The sequence below is a fragment of the Coturnix japonica genome, chromosome 15 (genome assembly GCF_054131305.1).
Source record: "Coturnix japonica strain WE chromosome 15, WE-NBRP24, whole genome shotgun sequence".
NCBI lineage: Eukaryota > Metazoa > Chordata > Aves > Galliformes > Phasianidae > Coturnix > Coturnix japonica.
Window position 1 is genome coordinate 14861300 of NC_140677.1, and position 14771 is coordinate 14876070.

The 14771-nt window shown below is 36.6% G+C and overlaps 1 protein-coding gene across 1 annotated transcript in view; it reads right to left on the reverse strand.

The window, feature by feature from the left end:
* Positions 1 to 577: 577 nt before the first annotated feature.
* The window catches only part of SLC6A11 (solute carrier family 6 member 11), a 54994-nt gene continuing 40800 nt past the window's right edge, over positions 578 to 14771 (reverse strand). The window contains exons 8-15 of the mRNA XM_015874825.3: positions 12505 to 12608; positions 11104 to 11228; positions 9881 to 9993; positions 8936 to 9073; positions 6864 to 6966; positions 5992 to 6092; positions 4501 to 4671; positions 578 to 3858 (exon numbers count right to left, since the gene is read on the reverse strand). Of these exons, the coding sequence (XP_015730311.2) occupies positions 3706 to 3858; positions 4501 to 4671; positions 5992 to 6092; positions 6864 to 6966; positions 8936 to 9073; positions 9881 to 9993; positions 11104 to 11228; positions 12505 to 12608 (1008 nt within the window). The 3' untranslated portion in view covers positions 578 to 3705. The remainder of the gene's footprint in view (positions 3859 to 4500; positions 4672 to 5991; positions 6093 to 6863; positions 6967 to 8935; positions 9074 to 9880; positions 9994 to 11103; positions 11229 to 12504; positions 12609 to 14771) is intronic.

Below are 14771 nucleotides of genomic sequence, written 5' to 3' on the forward strand. Positions count from 1 at the left end.
GAAAAGAGATCTGCTACTCCCCCCTCTAATTCTCAGCTTTAATCATATCAATCCATAACATATACAGCAGCTGGAAGATGGTATTTATCTTGCTGCAGTGCCTCTCTTCAGCACTAATATTGGTCTGGCCAGGTAATAAACATAATGGAAAGATACAGGGAACTAAATGCGTATTTTTATTGGGTGAGGTTTCAGCTAGATTGGTTCTTGAACTGACTCTCTCCATGGTTCTCCTAACAATGCTGCTGAAAAAGCAGGGTGCAGAAAAACGCGGTCATGAGAGGGATGAGGGGCAATATGGGAGTATTTAGAAAGTAGTGGCTGATCTGCACTTTTCCATGTCAACATGGATTTGATAAGTAAAAGAGACATTAACTTGTGAGATCAGGATGCTTCAGTTTAGTTTGTTTCAGCCACAGATCTATTGCATAACCTAAAATGACTTAATTTCCTTGTTGATAAATTCCCAATTTAAAATTGAGGGACGCATTTCTGCTCTAGCAGTATAGTTGTGCTTATTTCATTTGTCAGGTGAGGGTCACGTAAAACACAAAGATATAAACTAAAATACACAGAATAAGTTTTGCCCATTTTCTTTAATTTTTAAAAACGAAAAAAAAGTATGAAATTTTGTGCCCTTGAAAACCAAACAATCTTTCTTTGTTCAAAATGTTACATAAACCTTGGAGGTTACTGGTTTTTATTGTATTATTTAAAATAATACCGTGAATAATACTTCAGAAAAGGGCAATACTGCTTCTATCACATAAAAAAAATGATCACAATATAGTTGTTTTCTGCATTTTCCACCTTCATATTGTTTCAAAAACAATAATAATAATAATCACAGTACTACTAGGAAATTTGCCCTCCCACAGCCACCCTCCCAAAAAAAAAAATCTATTTAAAAAAATATCAGTAAAGTGTTAAACAAGTCAAATATTAAATGCACACATTTACAAGCACAGCGTATTAGCAATACAGTATAATGCTTTAGACCATGTCAAACCACATGTATGTGTATAAAGCTAGTAGTGAAATGGTTCATAGCAGCAGAACAGGAAGCATATTCCATACACAGTTCCTGTGGAGATATTTGGATGAGTACTACAGTTCAAGGTACACTGACAAGCTAAAATGCACAAGTCAGGGTTTGTATTTTTTTTCTGCTACAGCAACATGTGTTATGATTTAAAGGGTAATCTTGATTTGTCTGGGATTTTCCTTGTGTATCTAATGGGTGGCCCAGTAACCAGAGGGGGTTCCAATAATTGGCACATTTTGCTGTAAACATTCATAAAGATAACTTCATTGAAATCAAGGCTAAAGTCCAAGCACAACCTAATAGTGCATCTACATTCTTATCCTTAAATGAAAAGAGAATGGGTTGATATTTACATCACAAGGCTTATCTGTGATTTTGGTGTCTTAGGTTTTGGGTGGAGAGAAAAACTAGAAATAGGCACCAAGTTAGAGATATTTATCACTTATTTGGACTTAGGAAAAAATTATACATAGATTCTGGAGTGGAATCTTTTCATTCAAGATGTAACTTGCAGTCACGTCATTGTATGTTCTACAGTTATGTAACTCAATCTGGAGTTTCAGTTTTGGAAACACTTCTCTTCCAGAAGTGTAACTTCCCAATTGGAGAGTGATTTTCATTAGTCGCCTCCAGTTCTGTATATCAAGCTTAAGACACCCCCTGAGCTGGCCCAGCATTCATAAGATGATGGCTTTGCACTGTAACAAAGGCTGGCTCCTTCAACATGTCCTTTACTGGGCACCTAGTGATAGATACATGCATATTTAAGCAAGACTTTGAGTAGTTGCAGTGGAATTGTGCTAAAAAAGTTTTAAGGTACCAAGAATACAAATAGGGTGCAGTAAAACAAAGCAGATGATTTAATGCTGTCGCTTGAGACAGTGATTCCTTGAAAGGCGCTTCTTAAAGAAGTATATCAAGAAAATAATGAAATATTGCCTCCATGTAATATTAAGGTGTTTCTAGTGACTTCTACTGAACTGTTCTCACTACTAGAAGGCCAGCAGACTCTTCTTTTTCTAATAAACCCAGATGTTGCTATCTAAGGTTGGCTGATCTTGAATTGCAGAGAGGACAGCAGATTTTATGACACTTCATCAGAATTCTCTTAGGCTGTTTGTCTCTACCCACTGAATACTGTGCAGTATTCCACAGGCTTATCATGCAGCCATCAAATGAAAAAGGGATGGGAAAAGAAATAATTGTCCAGAAATAACATTTTGGAATAGTGGATGAAGAGAAAAGAGAGAGAGGGAGAGAATCAAAAGTCTATTTGGAGACATGCTTACTGCATGATAAAATTCCATCAGTCGGATTCACATAGAATCTGTACAAATCACCTCTTGGAACTCTGGGAGAAATTAAGGAGTGATTTTTCTAGTGTTCCACTAACTAAATTCCTGCTGTAACTTCAGTGCATGCCTCAACCCCATTCAGAGTACAAGAATCAGTGCCCAGTCTGAGAGTTTTTAGAAAGTACACTGAAAATCAGAACAGCAGTATTGTGCTACACATCGTGATTACAGGATCTCTAATTTCTTCTAAGGGGAATGACCAGACAGACTGCCAAATGTTTGAAGAGACAGAGGCCATGGAGAGCTCTAAACCTGATCTTTTTTTTTTTCCTAAGAACATCTCTGCACACATAGAGAGACCTTGACCTCCTCCTGCTGTACAAGCATAAACACATTTCACTTCAGGGGATGGGAAGTGTCAACCAAAATGAAGTACTGGCTACCCAGACACTAAAGAAAATGAAAAAGCTTTAGAAGTCTCCTGAAGCGGTACATGTTATCTTGGAGGGCATTAACTTACAAGAAAATAAAGATTTATAGCTCTTAAAATATATATATTCTTAATCTTCAGGAAAAAAGCCCCACAGCGACTCAGAAGTGGAGCTATTTCACAACATTTTCAGGCCTGTTGGAAACAGATGGAACATGGAGGGAAGGCAGTAAAAGCAGTTGAGTTGGTGCTTCCAGTCAGCTTCACAAAACTTGCCCTGAAAGAGGAGCTTTGTTAGGTGCAAAACTCAGTCTTGCAGCCGTGCTGGCCCAGAGGAAAGGCCAAATCAATACATGGTGTGGTGCAAAAGCCACTGTTCTCAGTTGGACAGGCTCCTGCTGGTTTCAGTTGACTTCGGGTACAGCCCACTTTAGACAGCTCTAATGTAACAGCATTTAACATGTATGTTAAATAATGTAACAACATATCCTCAGTTTCTTCCAGTATAAACAAAAGGACATTCTGGTACTTTTTATATACATACATTAAAAGCTGAAATGGTCTGAAATGCCTGGAGATTAAAATGCATATAGCTATACAACATCACGCCTGCCAGAAATCAAAGTAGAAAAGCTTTACAGCACATTATACAGGTCTCTCTAATTTCTAAAAAGCATTTACTGAAATTACCATATTACAAGAAGTCATCACTAACATATCATATAATACTATTTCTTTTTCTTTTACATAGTCATTACTTATATAGTAATTTTTAAAAAATCACTTTTAAACAAGTATACAATTTTCACTTTAAAATTAACTGGTTAATAAAATTTTGTGCAAAACAAGCCAGCTTCTATAATTAAGTGAATTTATTTATTTTTATACAAAAAGAAAAAAAAAAGAAAAAAAAAACCACACAAAAAAGAGTTCTTTCAGAAATGTGTCTCCTTTTCTGTAATGGCTGAAATGGTGCCATCTCCTTTCAGTTTGGCGTCGCAGTCATTTATTGCTGCAATGTAGGATCTTCCTCCAAGTTTCCCTCTCATTTTCAGATCCGAGCTGGGTGTAATCAACTTCCTGAATTTCTAGAAAATGCAAGAAAATGGAAATCATTATCTTTTTCCTGCTCAGAGCATTTCTCAGACAGCCTGACTTTAAAGCAGTCTTTTGTTGGATGTCTCTCTTCTCGTGGCCCTGTTAAAGACTGCACTGCAATTCTTTTCACATCACACCAGACCAAAGGATAGAGAAGGAAGGTGAAGACAAACTGTAATTGGGGAAAGTGTCCAGCAAACCTATGTGAGTGTTTGCTATTCAGCTCCTGGAGGAAATTCCTGGAGACACAAACATCAATTATCAAAATCTTGGAAAGAAGACTAACTTGAATGAAAGGCTAGTATAAACCTTCTTGACTTAGCTAATGTTACAGACATTTTAAACTTCAAATTCAGAAGGAAAAGCAACAGAGCAGATTAGAGTATTGGTTATCTACCATGGGCTCAAGCCTGAAAAGCAACATGGAAATTCCAAAGAAAATAGAGAGAATACAGATGCTGCTTTCCACCAAAGACAGTGCCTGGCTAAAGATTTAAATACCATTGGAACACATTTATGGAGCCTACCTGAAACAAAGATATTGATTTTCTGATTAAACTGTGCATAGTCTTATGCAAGCAAGACCTTCCATTCCAAATTCTTTGCCAATATTGCTAATCTGAAAATCTCACCTCTATGAAAGTGCCTTCTGCCTTCCAGAACTTAATGCAGATCCACAAAGGGATACAAATCATGGAAGAGAGAGCCATCAGCCACCCTATGCCATAGCCCCAGTCAGGATATGTATATACATTGTTATACTTCAAAGGCTTGTATTTCACCAGGAAAAAAATGAAGATTCCCTGAAATAAGCAGAGAAAAATATTAGTGATATTTGAAATACCACTGCCTGTCTAACAAGAAAATGATTGTTTTTAGGCAAGGACAATCTCCCTTAAGGTAGGAAGCAGAGCTTTACAGTAGAAGAAAAATAAATAAATAAATAAAAACAATCCAACACAGCAATATATTCTTCTATGTACATCTGAAATAATGTGTCTCATCCTTCCACTGAAATTAGCAACCTTTCAAGCTTTAATCCTATTTACCCTTCAGTGACAATAAAACCTGCATTTTGATGGCAAACAGCACCTGGGCAAAAAAGATTAAGTTTTGCTACCATGAACCAGCTGTGATTAGGTGACACTCTCCCACCTGTCATAATGAAAAATGAAAGCCACAGTTGTCAAAGTTGCTTTAATCTGCTGTCATAACTGCAGTTCTGCAGGCCAAATCTTTTATCCTCTCAGAAGCTCTAATGTATTTGTATAAATTAGACAGGTGTATAATTAAGCAGTTTAGGCTTCCTAAGTTTACGTAATACAGAAAGTTACCATGTGCTTACTCCAAAGTGGAAACAGGAGTGCACAAAAGCAAGTGTCATTTTCTTCACTTCTGAGGTTGAGGAAAATAGTCAGGAATTTTCACAACCTTGCAAATGGAGTAAGTGGTTGAGCTCAAGGGAGCCTGGATCTTCAGGTGTTCCGATGTCTGCACTTTTTCACCTTGCTGTCACTGAAGTTTTAGTATCTAATATTCTATCTTTTGTGGATCACATCTATGGGAAATTTCATCATGTTTCATTTGCAATTTAGTTTCTTTTATGCAGCCACAGCAAAGTGCCAGAGTAGGCACCAGTTCTTTCAGCTTCTTCCTTCCACTTCTTCATGCATATGAATTGTATCTTTTGTTTATTCTGATATCTATGCCAGAAGGAAAAATGTACAGACTTCTTTGGGTTATGTTGAGTCACCCAAAAAGAGAGGAGGAAACGGGAGGCTGGAGTGACAGGGAAACCTACACAAATTTGGGGAATTTGAGTTATGCTTGGTAGGTGCAGACTGTATTACCGAAACACTGAAGGAAAATCTCTCTTATACTGGCAAATGTTCACTTAGGCCTCTGAGTTTATCTTTTTCTATTGCAAAGATTCCTAACAATTCACAGAACACATAAATTTAGCAATTTTTAAAGATTCTACAGTGTATTTGCACTAAAACAAACAATACAAATCAATAGGCATTTTTCTCAACTCTTGAACTATTAGCAGCAGTAAACTTCTCCAGTTATTCACAAAAAATGCCATGTATCTAAAACAAGTTGCTCAGATATTCTATACTTACTGCACAAATACCTGGAGTTAAGACCATCCAGCACCACTTAATCAATGACAGTGGTTTATACCCAATCATATCCTCAATGTTATCATAAAAGCGATTGCTGCCTGCCCAAAAAAGCAAAGCAAAAGATGATGTAGAATGTACATGCAGAGGGTTACAAAGGTCAGCATTTAAAACAGAACTGACAAATATGTGTGTTCTGTCAAAGCTTCAGACACTGAGGCTGCTATCTCTTTGTCTCACGCATACAACTGTCTTTTGCTCCACACTTCTGGCAGGGCTTGCTGCCTACACACATCAGACAAATATCAAGAGAGAATAGTGGTGGGCAAGCTGTCAGACAAGAATGACTTCTGTCAGTAACAGTTTGAGTAGGCCCAGCTGAGAAGTACATATGCTACAAACTCATGCATGAATCCTCAATTAGCCAAGGACACGTGATCTGAAATTCATATAAGCTTTACAAAGTAAAATTCTTAGTATTGTGTGTGCAAAAAACTGCTTGAGGAAGTGCCATGAACATGCCTGGAACTGTGCTGGTTTTCTCCTGACTGCTGACAGAAGCAGCAGAGTTAGGAACATTACTATGTCACTTTCGTGTTAGTGAGGCATGAAATCCAAGTGGGTTTTTCTGTGAGCGTCAGATGTAGAAGACAACATGGCCTGCACAGGCATTTTGTGAGAGAAGGAATTATCGCTAAACCTAATTCCTAAGTGGCCAGTGGAAGGTGAAGGTCAATCCCAGCAAAGGGCAAGAAAAAAATCCAGGAGAAAACATATATTTAACTTTTACTAGGGCTTGTGTGTTTGTTTTCCTTGCTGAAACAGAAAACTTCATACATACTCAAAACCACAGCAATTTTTTAGTGACTCACCATAAACCCAGCCTATGCAGACACATTCAAATATGGCAACAAAAAGAAGGCACATGCCACTAGCTGCATAAGAGTCAAATAACTGGAAGACGTACATTCCACCCTGGAAGACAGATACAGAAAAAGGACAAAATAAACAACCAAAATGAAATGTCATGTTGGCAGTGATGTGAATAATTCATAACAAATATGTCCTTAATTACACAACCAATCTGTTGGTTATCAGGCAATCTTCCTATCAAAGTTGCTTCCTTCTTGAAAAAAAAAGAATATTCATTTTTCACTGATACTTTTTGAAGGATCTTTTGTTCCACAGCACTTCACATTATTCCCTACGCCAACTGAATACCGTACATTTGCTTTAAGGTAGTGAACAGTGTACCACAGAGAACTATGTTTCACTTGTGTCTGAAACGCTGTCCCACCTCCATACCATTTTTCTTCCATCACATAAAAGCTGTAGATAACTGCAGGAGATTTTGATTTCCGGATCTGAGCAGAAATATGGTTTTCTGTTTGTTTTTATGTCTGTACCACTAATACCTAAAAACATTAATTAAAATGTTGGGAAAGAAGGCAAAATCTACAGCTACCAGAACCTCCAGTGGCAGACTGCAAAACAAGTGATTTGAATATAACTCAGACTTTCAGCTGCATTAATTACACAGGTCTATCTTAAGTGATAAAACATGAAATAACAAACATCCTGACTCCAAGAAAGCTTTCTATTGTTTTTTCAAATTATTTTAAAATAGTCATTTTTGCATTTCCAAAAATCAGAGCAGCCAAAACCAACAGCATCTTAAGTGAGCACAGAATCCAAACACAGTGCGCACTTTGTTATCAATGGTCCTATAATTTTCTGCATGATGTAGTACCGCAGTACAAATTAGCATGAAAGAAAGTATATATGCTCAAACAAGATGTGCTTGTCCTGGTTTTATCATGATGTTTATCATTCCTCATCATGACATCATGGAGCAGGCTGTTGGGTGCTGGAGCACAGTGCACTGTGGAGCTGTACTTCCTAGGTCCTGTGATTCTAGCAGTCTCAGCTACTCCTCTGTGACAGTCTTCTACTTCCTTATTATTTGAATATGACTCAATTACTTAAATTGTCACATCTATCAAATACACTATTATTTTCTTTCTTTCCTCTATTTTTTCTCATTCTTAATCAGAGGTGTTGAGAGCTGGCTGGCTTTCTAGAGTCTTTGCCTCTAGGCAAGACAAGAAGAAAAACTATAAAGCCAAATTAATAACATTATGGAAAATCTGACTAATGTAATATGAATAATATTATACAAATCTACATGCAAGATACTTAATCTCTTATGCATTCGACACTGAAATAATGAGATTCACAGACCATTTCAATCAAAACAAATCTTACTTCAGCCACTGCCTCATGTTCACTGTTTTAAGAAGGTAAAGCAAAAAAGAGGAAGACTGTTTATATAAGTCACACTCTAAAGGAAGCACTGAGCAGCAGGACAAAAATCCTACCACGAAGCAAAAGCTCCCAGAGTTCTCCCCTAGTCTGAGCACCACACAGAGTAATGGCAGATTTGTGAATCTGTGAACCATGAATTAATGGGGTAGACTAACACCCTAAGAGATTCTGATTCAAAACAGCCCTAAGCAAATGCTCTGAGCTGTTTGAAAAAGAAAAGAAAAGAAATTCTTTTTTTTTTTTTTTTTTTCTCTCTCGTATCAAATCAATTTCTGCTCAGAAATTGACTTTACTGATAGACTTGGCCCAATGATATAAAAGTCAATCACATTTTAGGGTTTTTTCACTTCATTATCTTTACGCATTTTTTCATCTAACATTTAACTGTCTTCAGATTGGTCTGCCCAGAGTAAATCAGCTGAAACCATTGTCAGTATATTCGGTTGGCTGGTGCAAAGCAGATGGAATTTCCTTGGCTATGTAAATTCATTTGGGATATTTCCTAAACTCTAAGAACTGGGTTTTGGAATAAAACTGAGGATACGTTTCAAATGTTACTATTTAGTTCATAACAGTCTCAAGGATTTTGTCTGTAGGTGTTGAAAAAAGAACATCTTACCTCAGTTAACATTATTAGACCAATGAAATATGACACAATGGAAAGGCCAAGAATCAACAGTTCTCTTCGGTAGCCCCTTCGGAAAATCTTTGGATACATATCTACAACAGCTGTCACAAGGCTTTCAACACACACGAACTAGAACAAATGATAAGAAAGTACAAATAAAATATGTGTCGCATCTACTCTTGGGATTTGGAGTTGCTACAAAACACTTCTAATATCCCTCTATGCTTTCATCATTGAGAAAGACTGAATGATCCCTGAGGACACTATAAACAGAAGCTCAAACTAAGAGGAACATCATTTCAGAATTAAAAAGCCTGCAGCTATGGATTTCCAGTCTACCACCAGATTCAAATATTTGAAGCCACTAATATTATCTCAGAATTTTTTTGCCTTGTAGCGGTTGGATTACATAAAACTTAAATCTTTCAAACATTGCATGAATGAGACTGAAATGATGTACGACTTTTGTAGGAATGTAGCAGAACTTCATTCCAAGGAAATTGTTTCTCAAAGGTGAAGTTCTTTCCATTTTACAGAAAAGAGAAATTCCATAAAGTTATTAGATGCCCAATATATCTTATGAGCTAGGGGACAAACATTCCTTCTACCTTTAAAAATCACCAGAAAACCAGAGACCTGAAACCTGGCTCACAGCTCTGGAGCAAGGTTTTTAAAAGAGTCACCATAGTGAATGCCCAAATATAGACTATATAAAGCTGAATTGAGGCTGAAGCAATGCCTTTGGTAAATAACAACAGAATTTCTATTGTCACATAAATGAGAATTAAAATAATAAACTTGAACCAATGGCTTTAAGCAAGGAATTAAGTCAAGAGTTCATTCTTCCACAAAGGATAAATCCTGTTTAAATCAAGGATAATGACACACGCATACAAAGAACCCCATAAAAATATTAGAAGTGTGTTTATTTCATACCTGACTATCTAGTCCAAGGAAGATGAGCATCATGAAGAACAAAGTTGCCCACAGAGGAGAAAGAGGCATCATGGTAACAGCTTTAGGGTAAGCAATGAATGCTAGTCCTGGTCCTGAAACAAAAGAAGACAAAGAAAACAGTTTTATACTTGTGTACTGGATCTGGCTGGGAGTAATGTGAAATTAAATTAAAAATTACATTAAAATTCACACAAATATTTTAAATACAACATTTTTGCAATAGCAAAAATACAACACCATTGGTAGCTTCTTAAATCTGCTGAATTACCATTTCTCTTAGCCCATACTTCTCCTGTTCTCATTGACCTGTGCCCACTTGATGCTGCCAACATCTGTGCTGTAGCAGGTTTTCTTAAAGTTAGCCAGCTTTTACAGCAAGGACACAAAGATATTATGAGAAGGATGATAAAGGCTGTGTTCCTGCTGCAATAACTTTAGTGAAGACCTGTCAAGACATTATTGCTTTTCCATTTAAGCCAGTATTTACAAGCTCCTATAATTTCTAGTGTTGCTGTAGTCTTTTAATCTTTTTAATATAATTTCAGGATCAGTATAAGCCAGTTATCTTGAGAGCTTTGAGGAAATATAAATATTTTTTTTCATGACAGTATCAGAATAGCTCTATTTGCTTTGTGGTTTTCCTGCTGAATTTGAAAAACTTACTGAGAGTCATTTCTCTTTCTTCCTGCTTTTTTTTCTGTTCTTTATTTTTTTTCTGTTGGATTTAAAGTCACGCCAAAAGATTTTACATCGGCAGTGTTAATAAAGAACTATTAACTTTCATTGTGCTTCTAACTCCAAGTGATAGTAATGCAAGTTGGAGAGTTAATTTCTTGTAAACCTGGGCCTTTTTGTCTTTCTGAACATAAAGTAAGAACTTTTTTACTTAATCAGCCTGACTAACTCATTGTATGTGCTTGAGAGATAAATATACATTAGGAGAAGGCATAAGCAGTATAGACATTGAAAATCTGTGGTTGGATAGTACTTCTTAAGAAAGACTTGAGATGACTTACAAATTTTTTTCCAAAAAGCTGTAAGGCTGTTTTCTTAAATAGGTAAGAACTCTTCATATGGAATTATTCAAACATACTCTAACAGGTAACTTTTAACAGTTAACATATCCATAAGACATAACACAGACTAGCTGTTCTGACAACACTGGGTATTTCTGTAATCAGAAAACTGCTTTTGGAACTTACCTGATTCTGCAACTTCTGCAATGGGAACACCTTGTTCATAAGCCATAAATCCAAGCACTGAAAAGATAGCAAAACCAGCAACAAAGCTTGTGCCACTGTTCAAGCAGCAGAGCATGATGCAGTCTCTGAAAATATAAATAAGAAATACTGCAGTTGCCAGAGCCTGGGTTTCTTTCATAGAATGAGCTGTAAGATTAACAGTACCCCAAGCTGCAGGAATGGGCATTAAACTCTGAATAAGATCCCCCATGATAGTATGCTTAAGAGAAATAAGTCAGGCATAAGCATTTACAGGAAGGTGCCTTCATAGCACCTTGAAAAACAGCATACACAGTCTAAGAACTTAGTCCAAAAAGTGCCTAAGAAGTAAGCAAAGAGAGAATGGATAGAGACACCATCTCTTGGATTCATCTAAACAACATAGGACAATTAAAATCCTACAACAATGATTACAAGTCCAAATTGAATAAATACTTCTTTACCTAATCTGAAATTTTGCAATTATAAATTCCTTGAAAAGCATAAGAAAACTCTCCTGGAGTAATGTGTGACCATCCCTTGAAGCTCAGAGAAGTGCCATTGCTCAGCCTGTTTACAAACAGCACTTCAGGCTTGACAAATGACGAGACTGGAATGATTTATTATAACAGACGCTTTTTAAAGATGGTTTGCTACAAGAAACAGCTGTGTATTTGGGAAAGTAATAAGCTAACCTAGATACCTGAAGATGAATTATGATCTTAAATCACTGAAATCACTGAAACACAACCCAAACATATAGCTCTATAAAGCCTATACTTTAGCCTGATTAATTCATTTATGGCTATAGTTCTGAAGCAAGTTTTCATGCTAGTTATTTATGAGAAGGACCCTGAAAGATCTAACAGGTTCTTCATCTACATCTTCAGTAATGATTCCCATCTTTGTCACAGTTTTGTAGTGACTTCTTGAGAATCAAAGGCATATTTCATGTTTGTCTATTCCAACCACGGTCCTATCTGGCCAACTCCTGAACTGTAAAAGGACTTACATGCAAAAATTACTTTGCTGAGGTGCAGTCCCCAGTACCATGATGGGGAATTGCCCTGTGCCCAACAGGGAGCTGGATCAGTTCTATAAATACAGAGCACATGAAGCAGGAGCAAGAATATTTTTCTCTTCTGTCTACAGAGTCTGAAAGTAATCCTTTCCTTAAGGATTTCTTAGCTTTCTAAAAATTACAGGAAACGTCTATACACTTTTTTTCTTTTTAAGTATGTGGAAAGCACTGCCAGGTCTCTGGTTCTGCAAAAAATGAGTTCACTCGTGAGTGGTTGAAAGAAAAGGGAAATACCTCAGAGTGAAGCACTGTGGATGCTTCCATCACTGGAAATAAATGTAAAGCATAGAATGCATTATTACCTGTAGCAGTTATTATTATAGTTGTTGTAGCTTCCCAGGGCTGTCAGGCACCCAAGGCATATCGCGTAAGAGAAGAATATCTGTGTACCAGCATCCACCCACACCTAAAGACAAAAAGTAGGGTGGTTAAAGGAGGTCAGGAAGGAGTCATAGTTACTCTATGCAGAGAAATTGCATCTGGCAAAACTTTTCTAAGTTGCAACCTGAAAAATGATACATGTGAGTTAAACTCCTCACTCCTCCCTAAAGGGATAAACAAGAAATTGCTCAACTGTTCTTCACACATTCAAACTAACCTTAAGTAGAAAGAGACATAGAATTTCTAGAAAAAAATTCACATTGAGTGAAATTTCTTTAATGGTTTTATTAACATTGTGAGGTATAATTTTAAGTTAAATAAGTCAGCTCTATTTATCTCATTCTCAACTGATACTTTTAAATTAAAATGTAATAATTTAGCATGAAGAAAATAAAGACAAAAGATGAGATTTATATGTACTATAGAAATAGATAAAATGGGGAAAGAGAAGACAGCTTATTTGTGGAAAGGTGATAGGTCACTGTACAGTTAAAAAAGTCCTGTGGGGCTAATCAAATAAATAAATTCATACTACCAGTGACAACATTTATATCCCAAACTGATCAAAGCACTGCGCTGTAAATCATCAAAAGAGAAAAGAGCATGAACTGACACAGTACAATTATTGTCCTCACAGCAACCGCAGAATTTATTTATTTATTAAGTTTTATAAATTTTATAAATTAAACAGATCATTTCCTTAATCGTTTCACTTAATTTTGGGTGGAATATTACAGGCGCTGATCATATGCTTTTAACTTCTGTATTGGCTGTGAGAGTGATGTATAGAATCCACACCTAGATAGCTGCGCTACTACTTCCAACCCAATAAGCTCTCACTCCTGACTCCTGAGATAAATGAACTCTTTAAGACTTTCCTGTTTATGTTTGTTTGTGTTGGTTTTTTGTTGTTTTTTTTTAGAGCTTTTCAGAGAAGTAACAAAATGCTGCTTGGCTGATTACCAGAGGCAATAGCTACATAGACATTAACTACTTCAAGTTTGCAACAGGAAGGAGATCAAATTCTACTCAGGTATTGACTTCACAACTGTACTAATAATAGTAAACTAACCCTCATAAACATACGGAGTGGATGTACTTGTTTTGCATCTGATCAAGTTTGGTTTCTTGAGTTGCTGAGGGTGTTTCTGTTTAGGAATAACATTAAGATCAGATTTGATTTGCATCAATGGCTTAAATGGTTTCATTGCTGTCATACTGAATAAGATACAGCTGATTACATCTCAAAGTTTCACCACTTGTTAAGGGAATAACTGCACAGAGAAAGCCTTTTGACTGACAGCCTCTTTAACAAGGTTGGAAGCTCCCAAAAAGCTGCAAGTAGCATAGGTCAACTGAAAATGCACGGTCTTCTTGAGCACAAACAAAAGCTAGGAAACTGGATCAGCAGATGTAGAATCTGCTGTTTCCTTCCGTTTCAGTCTTTGCACAATGTATTGTTGCAGTGCATTGTACAGCACTTAGATGAGCATTAGCCTTTCCTGTTGGCATACGCCAGCTCCCCAAAGTCTGATTATTCCTGGGACAGCAAGTCCTAGTGGAAATGGGGTCAAAGAGGAATTGTACTCTCAAGTGAGAAACTCCAGAGCTGCTTGAGAACAGGAGCACATCCCTCTGGAGGTCCTGTACTTAGTTAAAATAAAACACAACAGATAAAAATCTGGCCTTAAGCGGTATCTTTTCCTCTAATGAAAACAACTGCCCTTTAAAGACAGTGACATCTGACTGTGAATCAATATAAAAACAGTGGGAAATAATTCAAATTAAATGCTCTGTATTCAAGCATTCACTTATTTATAGACATCGAATCAGATTGAAAAGCCCTTTGTATTTGTTGCACTCTAAGATTTCAAAGTAGAAATTCCACCAGAACTTGTGGTTAATGTTTAAAAGGCAGGAGGAAGTAATTTCATTTGCTGCAAAGAATAATAGAATCAGTGTAGCCTTGTTTGAGTTACAGACTCAGAGAGCCAATGAGATTTGATTTGTGATTACCTAATATTTCAATTTTAGGTTTCAGAAATGGCAAAAACATCTACAATTGATCAAGGAAGAGGCAAATTGGGAAATGAAATCAGGAATCACAGGTAAGATTTTGGTAGCTGGAAAAATACAAAACGGTCAACCCACCTATTTTGTCACAAGCCTAAGATGTCGACATATCTAA